Source organism: Planococcus citri, chromosome 2 (genome assembly GCF_950023065.1).
Source record: "Planococcus citri chromosome 2, ihPlaCitr1.1, whole genome shotgun sequence".
Taxonomy (NCBI): domain Eukaryota; kingdom Metazoa; phylum Arthropoda; class Insecta; order Hemiptera; family Pseudococcidae; genus Planococcus; species Planococcus citri.
The window spans coordinates 43,014,655-43,034,031 of record NC_088678.1 but is presented as its reverse complement, the minus strand read 5'-3'; the positions used below and the strand labels follow the sequence as shown (position 1 = coordinate 43,034,031).

The window sequence follows — 19,377 nt, the reverse complement described above, 5'->3', positions numbered from 1 at the left end:
TTTACGATTGAGTATTCATTTCAAAATTTTAGGCTTAAACGAAATTACCTTGGTTCGTATAATACGACTATTAATCACATTGGCTTTTATAGAGAAAAAACCTAAACCTTTGCATTCGGTATCATTACCTATTAGGGGGATTTTCTTTCCGAGACTTTCCCTGCTTAAGAACCGTCTTTAGTGGCTTTTATCCGATATTAATCAAATATGGTGACGAAAAACTTCCTTTATAATTCCCACCACATCGCATCATTTTAAATTCGATAAAAGCCGAAGAGCTTGTCGTTTTAAAACTAAATCAAAACGCTACCACACCGGGTAATTGCCTAAAACAAAGGGTAACATCAATGATCGCAAGATGAGAGATGACGTTGCTTTGAGAGCTTTGTCGAGTTATTTCTTAGCTACTGTAAGTATCAGTGTCGTCTTCGAGACGTTCCACAATAATATGTTTATACCCATTACTAATGGGGATAAGGTGGAAAATTTCAGGAATTTTATTACACGTACTTTATTAAATGATTCCGTTGCCTATATTCTACTGTATACTTTTACGTTTAGGTTTACAAAATTATAGTCGGTGTTTTTTGTATAGGTCAGAATAATCTTTGAGTGCTTTGATAATGTTGTCTGAGATTTTAAAAATGACAACAGAACTCGGGATATATTGGATTTAAAAAAGGGGTTCAGTGAGACTACAATTCACAATTTTTTTGAATTAACGTTTCATTTTATTTGCTGAATAATTTCTTCCATTAAATTTTTAAACGAGTTTCCTTTCGATCATCTCGCCAACTTCACTGCCTTCCAAAAATTAATTAGAATTCATACATGTTAATAAAATTGCCTAACCAGTTTGCCGTAAATACAACTTCATAATAAAGAGCAAGAAACTGCTCATTTCACACCAACTAACGTACGGCAAAAAATGATACTTTATCTGCGAGTTACTAAAAATGGTCTATAAAATAACCAGCATCATTTCTGTCTTGAATTCTTCAGATTCAATAGGGGGAAGGGGGTGATCCAGGTAATTTCCACGTGTTGGCGATTTCTTACGAAATGACGAAATCAGTTTAGGATAAATATCGGAGATCTGAAATCAATTATTGAAATTCGAAATGCTCAAAATTAAACTTTCAAGGTGAAAGTTCAACTTTTCATGATGAATAGGGACAAAAACTAAAAGCCAAGTACGTATGTAGATATGATCTGAGAATTTGAAAAAGGTGCAATAAAATTGATTTTTATTTCTTTGGTTATTTTCCTCATTAAAAAACACATCTAATTGCATCTATTATTTCTCTAGAAATTAGCAGTTTGGCAAAAGGTACAAAAAAAATGTCAATGACTTATATGGAGAAAAAAAACACAATAAAACAATGTCCTTTTTTGTATTTTTAGAAGAAAAAATACGGAAGATACGAGCGTTGTAACGTGAAACCTCGTCGATTATCTACTTAATAAATTGAATCTACTTAATAAATTGAAAGAGTGTTTTCTTTGTCACGCCATCACTGCAAAACGGCTGGACGGAAAATTTTGAAAAAATACTCAAAATGTTCAGCGTGATGCGCAGATGGTTGTACTGAAATTTTTTTCGCGATTAGAGGCCTTAAAAAGCTCTAATTAAGCTTCAAAGTTTTGATGACGTCACGAATATCTTTGAGCCTTCATTTCACTTCCGAATATTAACAATTGCTAAGCATTTTACAAAATCAAAATATTAAACTGAGCTTAAAATTTGTCGATCGTTTCAAAATTGGACTGATTTTTTCATTTTGGTAGAAATTTTGGTAAAATGTTTGAAGTAAAAAAAAATCTACTTAATAAATTGAAAGAGTGTTTTCTTTGTCACGCCATCACTGCAAAACGGCTGGACGGAAAATTTTGAAAAAATACTCAAAATGTTCAGCGTGATGCGCAGATGGTTGTACTGAAATTTTTTTCGCGATTAGAGGCCTTAAAAAGCTCTAATTAAGCTTCAAAGTTTTGATGACGTCACGAATATCTTTGAGCCTTCATTTCACTTCCGAATATTAACAATTGCTAAGCATTTTACAAAATCAAAATATTAAACTGAGCTTAAAATTTGTCGATCGTTTCAAAATTGGACTGATTTTTTCATTTTGGTAGAAATTTTGGTAAAATGTTTGAAGTAAAAAAAAAAAAAAAATGTTTTCCCTACCTATGAGGAGTTTATTATTGAAGTTATAATAGTTTTGATGACGTAAAGATGACGCCACGCGCCGCGAAGATATTTGAACTTTCGCTTCGCAGCCAAATATTTCCGATCATAAAATAGTAAACAGAACATAAAACTTATCATACTTACCTGATAATATTGATTGTGGAATTGTCGAAACAAAATTTAGTTTTGTATGACTTTTTAATAAAAAATAAAGACATGTTGAAACAAAATTTAGTTTTGTATGACTTTTTAATAAAAAATAAAGACACTGCAAATAATACTTTGGTAATGTATTGATTAAAAATTTTTGTAAAAAGTAGGATGCCCAACGGAAGAAAACGCAATTGCGATTGTAAAACGATCAGTACTAAACGTAAAGCTAAGGAAAGAAGAAAATACGACAAGGATAATAATGATGTTCCCCAGGAGTCCGAAAAAAGAGTTGCTTTCCAATATTTTCCTAATATCTCTTATGAAAAATATAGCGCAATCGGTGAATTGACATACAGCTGTCCATTTTGTGGAGCTAAAAAGTGGAAAGGTGAAACTGCATCATTTTGCTGTCATAATGGCTCTGTTTTTTTGCCACCTTTGGAACCGCTTCCCCCATTGTTGCAGAATTTGATAAATGGAGCGGATACACGAAGTGATAAATTCTTACAACAAATACGGTCATATAATAGTATGTTTGCTATGACATCCATCGGATGTGAAGAAGTGCATGATGGCTACATGCCTACTTTTAAGATATGTGGGCAGTTGTATCATCGTATTGGTAGCTTATTACCAAATAATAATGATGCCGCTAAATTTTTACAAATCTACTTCATTGGCCAGAGTGATGATGAAGCTGCCTTACGAAAAAGTTATTTGAAAAACTCAAAAAACATAGACTTAGAATTAGTGAAACAAATTCAAAATTTACTGCATTCACACAATCATTACGTACAAGAATTGGAAACTGTCCATGAAAAAGTACTAAATAACAATAACATTGATGATATTAGAGTGGTGATCAAAGAAAGTAGAGAAAAAAATGTTCATAAAGGTAGAAAGAACCTTCCATCTATTAACGAAATTGCGGTTGTGTTGAAGGATGAAGAATGTGGGAATCGTGATATCATCATTGAAGGCAATCAATGATGAATAATTTTTTGGTCTTAATAATTAAAGTAGGTAGTTATCTGATCTAATGTATTTATTTTCAGGACGAAATGGTATCCTCCAGAGGGTAACTGAAACTCATCAGTCGTACGATCCCCTTCAGTATCCTTTATTATTCCCATATGGAACTGATGGTTATTCTATTTACCTTAAACAAAATAATGAAACCAGTTCACTATCCGCAATGCAGTATTATTAATATCGCTTGATGATAAAAGAAAGTAACTATATTTTATTGATGCGTGATCTTTTGAATTTGTTTGTTGTTGACATGTTTGCCAAAATTGAAGCAGAACGCTTATTGTACTTCAAATTAAATCAATCAAAATTGAGATGTGAAGAATATTCACATTTAAAAGATTCATTAAATACAGATAATTCCAAGGATATAGGGAAGTTAGTGGTATTACCATCGTCGTTCATAGGAGGCCCCCGCTATATGAGTGAAAAAGCTCAAGATGGACTAATGTACGTGAGAAAATTTGGTACTTCAGAGTTATTTATTACCTTCACATGCAATCCAAATTGGGAGGAAATTACAAATGCTATTTCATCACAAAAACCATCCCATCGCTATGATGTTGTTTCAAGAGTGTTCAAGTTAAAACTTACACAACAGATGGATGCCATAGTAAAAAAAGAAATCTTTGGACCTGTTAAAAGTTACATGTATTCTATAGAATGGCAAAAAAGAGGTACCTAGACTCTAAATAATTTTATTAAATTGTTATAGTTTTATGAATTCCATGATAATTTCAGGTTTACCTCATGCCCATATTCTTCTTTGGTTAGTTAACAAAATCAGACCAGATGAAATTGATAAAATTATATGTGCAGAGTTACCAGATCCTGATCTTAACCCTAAATTATTTGAAATAGTTAAACGGCATATGGTCCATGGTCCTTGCGGAAATTTAAATAGAAAAGCTCCTTGCATGGTAGATAATCGTTGTAGTAAACGGTAATTTTTTTTTTGTTTATGTAGGTAAATGTACTTTAAATCAATTTTTTGGTTTGTAGGAAACATTTCATCTTATCCTTAGTAGGTAGTAGATACCTATTTGTATATGAAATTCAAATTTTCTGAAATTTTCATTCTATTAGGAAATTATTTACATGAAAATGATTTCAAGATGTACAGTAATAAATTCTAACCAAATCAACTGAAAAAAAATTAAAGAAATTTTATTTGAAAATGAATTTTAATTTTTAGGAAGCATTTTTTATACCTATTTGTACATAGAATTCGAATTTTCAAAAATTTTCAACAAGTAAAAAATTTTCAAGAAAATTCTATTAGGAAATTATCTACATGAAAACCATTTTAAGAAGTGTGGTTATAAATTCTAACAAAATCATTTTAAAAAAATAAAATAAAATTGAAGAAATTGTATTTAAAAATGAATTTTAATTTTTAGGAAGCATTTTTAATACCTATTTGTACAGAAAATTTCAATTTTTCAAAATTTTTGATAGTTGAAAGACTTTTGATTTTCAAGAAATTTTGTACATGTTTCAAAAAAGTATGATTTGATTATAGATATCCCAGACCATTTACTCCAGAAACACGTCATGATTGTGATGGTTACCCCCTATACAGACGACGTAGTCCTGATGATGGAGGACTTACTACAGAGTTGAACTCTTTCAAAATAGATAATTCTTGGATTGTACCTTATAATCCTGTTCTTTCACATTCCTTTAATGCTCATATCAATGTTGAATTCTGTCATTCTGTCAAGGCAATAAAGTACATTTGCAAGTATATTTGTAAAGGAAGCGATTTAACAACTGTATCTTTAAAATATAATGAAGTAGAAAGATTTGTCAATGGACGTTACATCAGTACATGCGAAGCATTTTGGCGCATTTTTGGTTTTCAGATCCATGATCACTCACCACCGGTTAATTTTCTTTTTTCCAAAAGTCAAATTCTATTCACAATTTAATTATTTTAATAATTACATGCTATTTTATTAATAGATCGTGCATTTAGCCGTACATCTTGAAAATGGTCAACGTGTATATTTTAATGAAAAAAATGCAGCACATAAATCCAGCAATCCTCCAACGACTACATTACTTGAATTTTTTAAGCTATGTGCCAATGACGAATTTGCAAAAACACTATTATACGAAGAAATTCCCAATTATTTTACATGGGATAGGAAAACTTTTAAAAAAAGAAAACGAGGCGTTCCTGTAGAAGGTATAGCACAAATCACGTATTTCCTATTGATTAACTATTTAAAAAAAAAAATATTTGTACATTTTATTTTATCAGAATTTCCAGGATACTTTAAAAGTAACGCATTGGGACGTGTTTATACAGTTCATCCTTCTTCAACAGATTGTTTTTATTTACGTATGTTACTTTTTCATGTGAGAGGGCCAACGTCATTCCAGGATTTAAAAGCATTTGATGGAATAACTTATGCAAATTATAAAGAAGCATGTAATGCCAGAGGATTGTTGGAAAATGATGATCAATGGATTAACACTATGCAAGATGCTGTTTTGACTAAACATCCTAGAAACATTAGGGAGTTATTTGCTCTAATAATATGTTACTGTGAACCAAGTGATTCGTTAAACTTATATGAACGATTTAAACGAGATATGGCTGAGGATATTTTGCATAACTGTCGCCGACATTATCCTGATTTTGATTATAACGAAGATATTTTTAACGAATGTTTATTATTATTAAGTAAACAAGTACGTATCATGTCCAATGGAAAAAAATTATCTAATTTTGGATTACCAGAACCAAAGGAGGAAAATTTAGAAATATCAATAGATTATCTTCGAGAAGTAAATTATGATGTAAATGCAATGAATGAATATGTCCGTAAATTTGAACCAATGTTGAATGAAGATCAGAAAAATGTGTATTCTGCTGTGTTGAAAAGTGTACTCCAAAATGAAAAATCTGTTTTCTATTTAGATGCTCCTGGTGGAACAGGTATCTATAATTCATGTTTTACTATAGGTAGTATTTAATAATTTTCTCATTTTATTCTGAATTATTGATATCATTTTTTTTTTTTTTTATTCTTAGGCAAAACATTTATAATGAATTTATTATTAGCTAAAATTCGGAGCGAAAAAGAAATCGCTTTAGCAGTAGCATCCTCCGGCATTGCAGCTACATTATTAAAAGGAGGTCGTACTGTTCATTCAACTTTCAAAGTTCCTACGAATTTAGTAAATTGTACAAGTTGTAACATTTCTAAGCAATCTGGACTTGCCAAACTAATTAAAAACTGCAAACTGATAATCTGGGACGAATGCTCAATGTCTCATAAAAATATATTTCAAGCAATAGATACAACTCTTCGTGATATTAGAGATGATGATACTTTAATGGGTGGAATTACAGTTTTATTGGCAGGTGATTTCCGACAAACATTGCCGGTTATTGAGCGAGGTGAATCAAATACTTACTTAGAAATTATGTACCAAAGTATTTTTTTATTGAAAATTCTATTAGATAGGTATCTGTATTACACTTGAATCATATTTTTATTGCAGGAACAAGAGCTGACACTGTTCATGCTTCATTGAAGTATTGTAAACTTTGGCCTCAAGTTCAGTTATTACCAGCTTTAAAAAAAAATATGAGACTAAATGAATCTTCTCAAAACTATGCAACTACGTTACTTTCGATTGGTGATGGAACTTTTCCAAATGAACATGAAAATATTGAAATTGAATGCTTTGCTACTCTTCTTACGACAAGACAGGATTTAATTAATTCTGTTTGGCCAAATATTGATCAAATAACAACTAAATCATTGGAGTTCATGTCAGAAAGAGCTATTTTAGCACCTCTCAACTCAATTGTCGATGAAATCAATAAGGAAATAATTTCTAATATTGAGGGACAAGTCAGTGAATATTGAATCATAACTGCAAGTCCAATTTGAATTATTTTATCACATTCAATATTCTTTTTAGGAAATGGTGTATCATTCTATAGATTCGGTAACACAAGAAGAAGATGCCACAACATATCCTATTGAATTTTTAAATTCCTTATCACCTCCAGGATTACCTCCATACGAATTAAAGCTGAAAATTGGTGTTCCTATAATGCTATTGCGTAACCTGGATCCTCCCCGACTATGTAATGGCACACGTTTGATTACAACCCGTCTTATGCCAAATTTGATTGAAGCGACAATTTTAACAGGAACTGCTGCTGGGGTTAATGTGTTATTACCTAGAATTCCTTTAATTCCCAGTAGTATGCCCATCAGTTTTAAAAGATTGCAATTTCCCTTAAAAATGTGTTTTGCATTGACAATTAATAAGAGTCAGGGCCAAACTTTTAACACAGTTGGAGTTGATCTTAGCAGTAAATGTTTTACCCATGGACAGTTGTATGTCGCAGCATCGCGTGTGAGTGAAGCAAGTCATCTTTATATTCAAAGCAATGAAAGCTCTACTAAAAATATCGTTTATTCTGAAGTATTATAAATATAAAATTGGGTAATGGGTATCTTCATTCAATCTCAATGAACTAACTATAATGTTTTTGAGTTGTCAAATAATTGTTGTATAATGAAACATTTTTGAAATCCAGCTATGGATAATATGTTAGGCTAACAAAATATTAAAATTGTCAAACAATTTTCTAAAAAATAATGTAGGTAATTTGAAGATCTAATGAAATATATTTTTTTTAAATTTATTTTTAAATCTCAGTTTGATAAGTTGAAGGTTACTCCAGTTCATACATATATTAACTTATATTCCCTGCCCGAAGGGCGGGTAATTTTGCTTGTAGAAAATAAATGGATTTCGATTATAAAATATAGCCAAGGTAATGAATTTTTATACCATAGGTACGAGTACTATAAATAAAGAAAAAAAATACTCGCTTTCAAATAAATCTCAATACATTAAACCCATACCATCGTAAAAATTTCATCAAACAGTTTCTTCTTATCAAAAAAGAGAAGAGTTCAGCGAAGGAGTTTCATTAATCAAGCGATTTAATAAGCACAAAAAACTTATCGAAACATCAATTCGATTGAAAAAAAAAGTAATTAAAACCTCATTACATGATTTCAAAAATTTTAAAATAAAAGGAACAACAAACTTTTCCCAAAGTAAACAGCACATACTCGATTCCTGTACAGTATGGAGTTAAATTAAAATAAAATTAATTTTTAATTTGAGTTTGGTGATGAAAAAATATTGATGAATCGAAGCGACGAGTTTACTAATATATGAGGCTACGAACGTTAGCAAAATCGAGTAAAAAATTCCACTACCTAATTACCAACGCATCTGGTCCCTTAAGCATTCGCCAAAAAAAAGTAATCGATAATTAGTTTTCTTTTTCAAAATTAAAATGAATCGATTTTTTTTTTTTTAACTCATCACACACGAATTATCAAACTTTTTCTAATATTTTCCCGCGAATTGATGCGAGAAAAGCATACATCTTCGCTATCCCTTAATATAAGGTACATCATATTTCAACGCGGAAAAAACTACCTATATTCAAAAATAATTTGACATTTGGTGTAGAGGTGGGTACAGGCCTATAAAAAAAGGCCTCGGCATTTACGTATTTAAGATATCGAAACGAATAAGTAAATAATGCTGTAAAAGAGGTAAAATGATTTCGTATGCGTTAAGGAAGACTCCGTTTGAGGGTAATTTGCATGTCGTAGGACGTAGGTGTCTTGTATAAGAGTATAAATAGGGTGTCGTATGCTATATCGCATTTAGAATACAATTTTCTTGGAATAATTTGCAAAAGAAACACACCCTGATAAGGAAAGCATCATTTCGGCGGAAATCTTTCAACTTATGAATTTAGAAAACATGATGGTTAAAGTTATTGTTAGATGCTTGGCCCACGAGAATACCATTACAGCGTCCGAAATTTTCTCGTATAAACTACCATTGTGTTATACTGGTATTCTACAGATAGCCGAGAAATCCGATACGCTCGGCAAAAAATTTCGCGAATTAATTTTAGAGCGGAATTATTTTGCTAGAAATTTAATATATTCATTGTAAATACGCATAGGTAGTAATTTAGCCGCGTGCTCGTATTTGGATGAAATTGGGAGCGTGTATAAATATTACGTGGGAGTAGATGGGGTGGGATCTCGTTTGAAAGAACTCGGTGTAATTTTCAGATCAAGTTTATGCTTTTTTCTTTTTCATTTTCGTACCACGAATACCCTCTCGAATTTGCTCGTGCACCTAATATTATCGTGATTAAAAACTATAAATAAAATATACATCCTCGATGCAATGATATTAAGAGTACGAGTTCAGAAATTTTCTCAAATGCATTAATTTTTATGAATGAATAGGTAGGTAGCTGTACATGTAGACGCATACAGGTATATAGGTACATACATAAACATACCTATTTTTACTCGTATTTATGAGAATACCACAAGTAACGGTTCATCCTTTTTATATCCGTAAGTAATATGTACACATTATAGGTGCTATTTTGTTCATTTTTTAAAACTTGTTCTTCGATAATTTCAATTTTCTAATGGGTTTAACGAGAATGTTAGTTGATATCTGAACGAACGAATAAAATTTAAATCACCATGATCTTCAAAATGGCCATTCAAATGAGTACCTACTACACGATTTTTACAAGATGTTGACCGTTTTGGGGGTGCTGAGGGTAAATAATGAGGTTCAATCAAAAAATTAACGTCATACTCGTGTTTAGCGTTCTAGAAAATATATTAATCGATATGTCGCACGACTAGGATCATTTAATTAAATGTTGACACCATTTTGAAGAATAGAGGGGGTGGCTAGAGACCTTGCAACAGACCCAATCGACAAAATGAAGTCATATTCGAGTTCAGCGTCCCTAAAAACATGTCAATTGATATATCACATGATGGACTTTTTTTTTGAAATTTTGACCGAAATGGAGGGATGGGGAGGGGATTTTCCATCACTTTTCATCCGTATTTGTTTCATTTGAAAATACACCTATGTATAATTTTCACGTATTCTTTTTGTTGCAGAAACCTGACTGCAGAATGAAACCGAACCCATTGTTAAAATGGCAGCATAATGAAACACATCATACTTGTAAAACCTACTTCGTCAGCTAAATAATGATAAACGGTTGCACGAATGGAACCAACTGCGAATCATATGTCGAGTCTAATCACAACACCACACTGGTATCAGATGAAGAACAAAACATATATGCACAAGCATCACAAAACATAGCGGTCGCTATACTTCAATTTTTGCAACTCTACTATACTCCCGTATTGGTTATATTGGGCTGTGTTGGAAATACGCTTTCGGTATTCGTTTTCTTCGGTACCAAATTGAAGAAATTATCGTCCTCATATTACCTGGCCGCGTTGGCCATCAGTGATTCGGGTTTTTTAATCGCTCAATTCGTCACTTGGCTCAATTTAGTTCATGTTCCATTATTCAATAAAGCTGGATTTTGTCAAATGGCCATCTACTTTTCGCACGTAAGTATATTAAAACGACGTACCTACTCGAGATATTGATTTTAGAATATAATTCGATCTAATAAGAATCCCTTGCGGTAATCTGGTTTCAAGCAAATTCGCAGCAAACCAAAGTATGAAAAAAATATTGAACTCTAAAGTAATATTTCAAATTACCACCCATGAAAGCATTTTATGAAAATAGATAAAATAAGTATATTATTTGTTCCTTTGGCCGTTAAATATACGACATCGACACCAGCTTTACTAGTTTTTCACACTCTGAGTAAACAGAAACGCCACCTAATGCAATATATAATACATACGTATGGTCGTATACATGGGATTTGGCAAACTTGATCTTTACATAGGTATCAATAATTCGAAAAAAACCTTCATCATTTCTATAATAAAACTGAATTTATGTACAACGCACATAATTTTTTATATCTCCATGTTCAAGTTACGGAATCACAGCTTTAGACCACTCAACTTTTATCTCTTGTTCCATTAAATTGCAAAAATGAAAACACTTTCGCGGACAACGAGACATTTTTGGGTAAAGTTACGTGGAAATGTTTTCTGAACAGTTTGTCGGAATTTATAACCCCTCTCTTTCTTCTCACACCAGACATCGTCAATCGAAAATGAAAAAATTCCTCGAAAGAGAGACAAGTTTAGGACTTGTTTTAGTTCCATAAAAAAAATTGCAATATTCTATATACAGAGTGGAACAAATTTTACATGGTATAAGTTTTGGTCAAATTTATCAGCGAGATGGATTGAGAGGGCAAAAATTGCCTTTATGGTACCTATTGAAAAATTCAAGTTCGTCAGTTTTGGTTTCAAAATTACACCATTTCTTTCGAGTTATTTACCTATCGTAAAATTTCAATTTTCATCAAAAATTCTAAAAATGTAACAATATCGATGAAATAGTTCGAAGTTGACTTTCACTATCACTTCCTTTAAGAGGCGTTCTCATTAGTGGCTAGCGTTACGTCTTTTTTGAAATTTTTTATTCAGGTGAAGAAAGATTCCAATTTAGAATTTGGGTCAACTGAAATTTAAAAAATACCTATTACATATTTCAATTTTTGGATAGGGTGGAAATTGCGGTGGGTCGTTTTAAACTTTTTTATAAATATAAGGTGATTCAAAAAAGTCAGAGGGAGATGTTGAATGACCAAGGAAAGATTTTTGAGCCTCTGAATCAAACCTACATTTTTTGGAGTTTTAAATTTTCAAATTATTTTGTTGTTACTCGTAAATTTCCTCATTTAAAAGAGTGATAGACAAATGGGGATTCAAGTCAAGTACCCAAATTTTTTTTAGAATCCTCCTACCCTTAATCCTTTCAAAAAAGGGATGACTTTTTTTTAGATTTTCCAACGAAATGAAAGCCCTAGATAAGATTTTGGGACTAAATATCTGCAAAAAAATTCTTCCCGATGTAGGTAATTTTCATTCAGTAAAATAGTGCAAGCAAATTATGCAAACCCTCGAGTAAATTCCTGAAAAAATGAGGTTAGAAACGCAAAAGTATGAGTGTTTTCCTCAAATTAGAAGAGAGGGTCCCATAAACATTTTTTTTACGTCGAATCATTTCAACGCTATACTGTAATTCAGCGTTTAATCAACAAGCCCAACCACGAGTGCTATTAATGAGCCAAGAATATTGAATGCATAATTTGCCTGCATTAAAAATACTCGAAAAAAATTTTAGGTGAGGGGGAGATGTAAAAATAAAAAATTATACCAAGCCGGCCAATTGAAAAATTAACGAATTATATAGGACTAAACTCGAAGTAAAACGAAAGCCATACAGATCATTTCTTTCGATAAAAATGTCATAAAATATACCAATTTGTAAATCACCTAATTTAAAGCTAACCTGAAATTAAAATAATCTACAGAAATCTCAATTAATTTACCCAAACAAAAAACCGCAAATTATTCGACATTCTCAAACTTTCGTGGCGCTTTATTGACCACTTTAGCCATAAATAAATCACCGAGTTGGCCAACTTGGCGTAATAAATAAACCGTTATCATAATGTCAAATTATTCACCCAAAATCAGATACCAAGAGGTAAATATACGACACAGGTACTCTTATAATAATTTACCCACTATTTCGAATTCAATCCAATAAAAGCCTACCATACGCGAGTTAACTTACGTCACAATCATTACAACCATCGATTAAAAGATAAATAAAACATGACGAATTTTACCCTCTTTCTTTTCATACCTATCAATTTTTTTTTCAAAAATCTTCCATACGTTACGTCTCAATACACTGCAACTTTAGTGGGTGTATCGGTTCGGTTTTGAACCTTTTAATAATATTACATCTTGTACCTGCTGCTAAGTCATCATTCATGTTCGAATCGCAAAAAAATGATGAATTGTTTCCGTGTAAATATTTTTCGCAAATAGTCGACTCTTGGACCGAACGAATTTCGTCGATTTTTATTTCTCCTTTAGTGCTTGTAACGTGTATACCCTGGGTACCTAATAGCTTTTCGTGTAAAAGCACGAAATAGCACCCTTTTTTCTTAATTTTTTCATATAATTCATAATATTGCCAGAACTGTAAAAGCTCCTGAATGAAAAATTTTCCCATTTTTTCCCCAGAATTATTCACGAAATAACACGCCCATAATGAAAGAAATCTTGCTGCTGATATCGTATGTATGTTATTGTAAAATAACACGAATCAGCAACACCATAAAATTTTAAAATTTACACGAATTGAATTTCGTTTTTTTTTTTTTTTTTTTTTTTTTGAATAAGCTTACGTTGTTTTTTCCTAACTCATGTGAAATTAAATTGAATTTGATATCGAACAAATAAATTTCAGCGTTTGAAAAAATTTTGAACATTTTTAATCAGATTGATTTTGAAATAACCGGGTCGAATACCCCATGAATACCCCGCCCCCCTACCTCTCGTTTAATTACACATACTCGTATAGCCACCCGAAATGAAAATTTTATTTTGTAAGTAAATATTTGCAACATAATGCAAGAATCCAATAAAAAAATTCGAACCCTTACCTACCCTAAACATTCATCTCTACAGATTAACGTACTTATAATCTTTTATGAAACGATTGTTTACAACAACGAAAAAAAATCCCCCTTGTTTATAAACTTTTCACATTTCAGAAAATCGTGCGTTCTTATAGCAGATTCGTATCATACTTCATAGCCCTTCATGTTCATTGTTAACTTCTTAGGTACTCAAGTATCATGAAGAAGAAAAAGGTGAAAACACTTTTTTTCTTCAAAAGTCTTTTTCATTTTCAACACCCATTATTACTGAAAAAAGGAGAAATAATTTAAAAAATACTCGACTCGGATATTTTATTTGTATATTTTACAGTAAGGAATGCCACAATAGGGTAGAAAGTAGTTTTAACTCGGCTGATTTTGAAAATAATAGATGTCGGAAGGTGGCGAATATAAATACTCTTTTACGAAGTAACTTTTTAAACATTTGCTGGGTGAAAAGTTTTCGCATAATTTAAATCTTTTTAATGTTACGAGAATCAATTAATTAAACTACGACGATACCATCTCAAAAGGAGGAAAAAAGCCACTTTTCTTTTTTAATAAATTAATACCAGATGATACTAACTAAAAGAGGGGGAAAAAAAGAAAAAAACATTCAACTTACATATGTTGTTGCTTCGCAAAAAAAAACCAACGTAAATTTCGATTTCATTCAACTTTCTACGAGACGTTTTTCTTCGTAGATTTTAATAAAAAAAGACAGAAAAAAAACATCGCGTTTACGAATTTCAGGAGCAAGGTTTTTTATACCTATTACCTATTTTCATTTGTTCTACCTGTAGGCCTAATAATTTAATCTCGGGTACAACGTATAATTTTTTTCTTTAATGATCGCATACGTTTAATTTTACCCTTACACGCGATTCAATTCACGTTTTTTCATGCAAAAAATAACAACTTTTCGATCAAGTTTTTAAAAATGTTCATCTTTTTTTTTTTGATACATTTGGGAGAAATTGTAATAAATAACACAGTGTGTTTTATCGGTGTACTTTTTCATTTGTACAAAATTTTATCCTTTTTTTCCCACCAACATATAAAGCTGCGAACGTATTTCATAACAAGGTTTAGGAACTGTTTCCTATAATACCAACAACAGTATTTTTGTCATGCTTAAAATTTTTCTCTTTTTGTTTCATAATAGGTATTCCACAATGTTTTCAACGTTTTCCCTCTTGTTTGATACATAATTACGATAAAATACCGCGAAAAGTAGCACACATATGTAAAAAAACTTTCGCACATTGAAAAAATGACGCATTAAAAATCTTTTTTTTTGGCGATGATGCTTTTTACATGAGTTTAAAATACGTGGATACTAGAAAGAGTACGAGGTTTCAAAATTCTGTTCGAAAATTGAGATCTAGACATGAAAAAATGATTTTTCATCATCAAGTGATATTTTGAAGAAATATTTAGACAATTTGGGTCACTAGAGCTCGACTAAAACAAATTTGAAAAAACGATTCAAAAAATGTAGGAAGGAGGGAAGGGAAATGAAAATACCGAGATTATTTGAAAAAAATAAATGAAAATGAAACAGTGATAATTTTGATACTTCAATGGAGAATTATGTAGTAGGTGTAGAAAATTTCAGTCGGTAGGGTATATTCAAATGGAGCCCTGAGTTATAGGTACATATTATTGATCATTAAAATGAAAAAATACTGTTGACCAATCAAATGCCTGGAAATTAGCCAAATTTTGCAATAGATAACATTGCATTGCTTCATTTTGTGAGAATAAAATTCGGAATTTTATGTTATTTTGGAGGAAAAACATCGTGATTTAACAGCAAATAATTTATTTCAAAATTTGTTTGGCAACATGATTTCGTTGAATGACTCAAGGCTCACGCTAAATTGCACCGACTACTGCAGGTACCTAATACCTATGCATGAAAAGATTACTTTTATCAGTCAGAGAACGTCGAAAATTAATTAAATAAATTTATCAACTGATAACCATCACCGTTGAACATATAAACTCACGTAGTAAAATTCCAACGTTCGAGTGATCAAGCTAGTGTTAATTTGATTTTCGGTTTAGTTTTTCCCCCGCAAACTTTAATTTCACAAAAATCATGACTTTTTCTGGTAAAGTTATTCTCATAACGGGAGCCAGTTTAGGTATAGGAAGAGCTACAGCCATTCATTTGGCAGAATTGGGAGCCAAACTCGCACTAACCGGACGTAATGTAACCAATCTTCAAAGTGTTTCTAAGGAATGCGAGGCTGTAAGTAAATCTAAACCACTGCTCATAACTGGAGAAATGGCGAATGAACAAGATGTTAAAAATATCATCGACAGCACGATAAAACATTACTCTCGTTTGGACGTTCTCATCAATAATGCCGGTATTTGGGAAATGGGAAGTATAGAAAACACTTCTTTGGAACAATACGATCGCATTTTCAACGTAAATGTTCGAGCTGTGTATCAATTAACAATGTTAGCTGTGCCTCATTTGATCGAATCCAAAGGCAACATTATCAATATATCAAGCATATGTGGCTTACGTTCATTCGGTGGTATTTTAGCGTACAGTATGTCAAAATCAGCTATAGATCAAATGACTGGATGTGTTGCTTTGGAGTTGGCCAGCAAAGGAGTTCGAGTGAATAGTGTCGATCCCGGTGTAATAATAACCGATATACATAAAAGAAGTGGGATGGACGATGAAGCTTACGATAGATTTTTAGAAAGAGCTAAAGAAACACACGCGCTGGGTCGTCCTGGTAATGCAGAAGAAGTGGCCAAAGCAATTGCATTTCTTGCTAGTGAAGAGTCGTCTTACATTACCGGTGTTAATCTGCCTGTTGATGGAGGTCGTCATGTCATGTGCCCACGATAAACGAAAACCTCAATGTATTATTAAACGTATAAATTAATTTTCATTATTGAAGTATTAAAGAATCGTCAAATCAAATATGAAGAACTGATTTTCTAATTTACAGATCTTTAAAAAAAATCATTACGATGATTTGAGTTAATTTTCAATTAGTTGTAACTCGTAATTGAACAGGAGCGAAGCAACCAGGAGGCGCGGGGAGGGGGTTCTACCCCTTGGGGCGTTTTGGAAATTGGAAAAAGTATTTTTCTCAATCATTAGAGATTTAGGCGAAATAATAACTCGACAGAGATTTCATTAAATGTCACCTCATTATACAAAAATGAACAGCTGTCAGCAGTTTAAAAAACAGAATTAAACAGAAAACGTAAAATTCAGGTACGACACGACTTTTTTAAATCATTAAATTAAAATTACGGGTGCGTGCTACAATCTTCACGTATCTTTTATTCGTTCCACTTTTTGAAATAACCATGACCTTGAATTTGGTACATTTTCTACCCCAAAATAACCCATTAAAATTTCCATCGCAGTCATGAAAGTAATTTGCAAAAAACGAAAACTCACATAAAATGCAAACAATTTTAAACATCCAAGAGGTGAAAAGTAAACATACTGAAATGAAATACATTATATGAACGGATTACTAAGGCCTTTAAAAATCCTAATTCATACCTACAAAATTCAAATTTTCAAGCAGATTCTTATAATTTTAAATGGAAAAATTGAACGACTGAATTTTTACAATTCTTCTATTTTTCAACGAACTGACTCAGTTCTCAATACACAAGCGTCAGATTTAAACTGATGAATAGCAAAAAAATTCAGGTTTTACTTTAAAAGCGTACAAAGCAATTCATTATTTTCTACTTAACTTTTTTTTATCCCCAACTCGATCTCAAATAGGTAGGGTAATTTTTGTGAAATTTTTCATATAAGTTACGAGAGTTACGAGTTTATATTGCAAAATCAATTCTTCTAAAGAACACGTTGAGTCAATTATAACTAAGTTCACCGAATAAAAAACCTTTCCTCGAGTAAATTTCAACTCACTTAAAGAATTTAATACTCGGTGAATTTTCAAACCAGGGTACCAAGTTGAATAGTTCGGTAAATTCTCGAAAGACTTTCTTTTTTTCTTCTTTGGTTTCTTTTCTGTTCTGTTCGTGTGCATGCTAAAAGATAACGATGGTTCTTGCGGTGTAATTTAAGTTGACAAAACTCAGATTATAAGCTTTAAAGCTAGGCTGCGAAATGTACCTACTTTGTGGCATTAAGTTTATAGTAATTCTTTCCACTATTAACACACACTATAGAAGTATTGTATTTCATTGTAGTTACGTTGTTGACTTTTTTTTCATAATAAATGAAACCAGGTACGCCTTCGAAAGGCCAAATTTTAACAAAGACGTAGATTTTGATCAGAAAAAATGTTATTCTTATCGAAAACTTGGAAAGTCTGATGTTTTGTGTTTTTTCTACACCAAGATAAGATTAATATCTGATCATTTCACTTATACTCTACAGTTCAATCTGATTTTTTATACAATCGCTCGCGTATTTTTTCACTCAAATCCAATTACCAATCAGTACCTACCTACCTAGACTACTTTACTTATACATAAAATTTAATTTTCTATAATTATCAACTGTAGGTATCCGTGGAATCGTAAAAAATGCCACTTTACTAAGGTAGTTATTTTCTATATGTTTAGATATGCAGTTTCCTCAGCGTATGGTTGGTGGTGTTATTCACCATTGAGCGTTTTATCGCCGTTCGTTACCCTTTACATCGGCCAGCAGTTTGTACGGTAGCACGTGCCAAACTATTCATTAGCTGCCTTACGATGATAGCTTTACCTACTTATGGCCCTTACTTTATCATTGCAGCTCCTCAAATGATAACGGATACCAATAATAATAAGTAAGTGTACGAACTTCTCAAATTAATTGGTATGGTAATTTCTAGGTACTGTAATAAATTTTACTCATAGCTAATCATTCCGATACGATGATGTATAATATGTAGGTAGTAGATAGGTATCGCACTTTGAAATTAGCTTGATTTGATACTAAATAAACAAGTGTAGGTATAATGGAAAACGACTACACATCCCTTCAATAGTATAGATAGTAAATTTAAATATGACTTTGAAAGGTTTAATTACCCAATTACCCATGTCATCGTATCCGTCAAATCAACAGAGTAGATATCACGTTACACTCACCTGAAACAGAAAAAAAATTATACCTACGTTAGTAAATGCAAGTTACTCTAAATACGTACCTATATAAAAATTGCATTTTTTTATTAATGATAGTTAAGTGATCACCTTACAGGGTGTCAATCCAATTCGGGGAATATAACACCGATGAAAAATGTTTTCTTCTCTTGAAACATTTTTACCACATAGATCGCACATACGATATTGTGGTAAAAAGAAATACGAGTAAAAATAATGAAAATATAATTGCTCTCAATTACAAAACCCATTATTTTATTCTCAAACTAACATCACAGATATTTTTATAAAAATTTATAAATTCAATTTTTACCAAACCGTTTTTGGGAAAGGGAAAAGGCAGGAGCAGGGTGTCCAACAAAATTTCAAAAATGAA

The 19,377-nt window shown here is 31.7% G+C and overlaps 4 protein-coding genes across 6 annotated transcripts in view; 3 read left to right on the top strand and 1 right to left on the bottom strand.

Annotated features, from left to right (window-relative positions):
• The window catches only part of fry (Protein furry), a 154,730-nt gene that overhangs the window by 98,197 nt on the left and 37,156 nt on the right, over positions 1-19,377 (bottom strand). The window lies entirely within an intron of this gene.
• The window catches only part of CNMaR (CNMamide Receptor), a 118,857-nt gene that overhangs the window by 73,307 nt on the left and 26,173 nt on the right, over positions 1-19,377 (top strand). For all 3 annotated transcript variants that reach the window (XM_065350370.1, XM_065350371.1, XM_065350372.1), the window contains exons 2-3: positions 10,381-10,848; positions 18,474-18,682. In XM_065350370.1, the coding sequence (XP_065206442.1) occupies positions 10,474-10,848; positions 18,474-18,682 (584 nt within the window). In that variant the 5' untranslated portion in view covers positions 10,381-10,473. The remainder of the gene's footprint in view (positions 1-10,380; positions 10,849-18,473; positions 18,683-19,377) is intronic.
• On the top strand, positions 3,975-10,470 carry LOC135838199 (uncharacterized). The gene is made up of 7 exons (XM_065353830.1): positions 3,975-4,050; positions 4,115-4,293; positions 5,339-5,564; positions 5,640-6,320; positions 6,417-6,772; positions 7,316-7,564; positions 10,381-10,470. The coding sequence occupies exons 1-7, from the start codon at positions 3,975-3,977 to the stop codon at positions 10,468-10,470; spliced, it is 1,857 nt and encodes a 618-aa protein (XP_065209902.1).
• Positions 15,901-16,799, top strand: LOC135835892 (3-oxoacyl-[acyl-carrier-protein] reductase FabG-like). The gene has a single exon (XM_065350378.1). It carries the CDS (start codon positions 15,991-15,993, stop codon positions 16,759-16,761), a length of 771 nt encoding a protein of 256 aa, XP_065206450.1. The 5' UTR covers positions 15,901-15,990; the 3' UTR covers positions 16,762-16,799.

Coding starts and splice junctions, on each gene's coding strand:
- LOC135838199 (XM_065353830.1), top strand. CDS start 3,975: ATGGATGCCATAGTAAAAAAAGAAATCTTTGGACCTGTTAAAAGTTAC. Junction 5,565..5,639: donor ACGAGGCGTTCCTGTAGAAG/GTATAGCACAAA, acceptor TTATTTTATCAG/AATTTCCAGGATACTTTAAA. Junction 7,565..10,380: donor TAACAGGAACTGCTGCTGGG/GTTAATGTGTTA, acceptor TTTTTGTTGCAG/AAACCTGACTGCAGAATGAA.
- LOC135835892 (XM_065350378.1), top strand. CDS start 15,991: ATGACTTTTTCTGGTAAAGTTATTCTCATAACGGGAGCCAGTTTAGGT.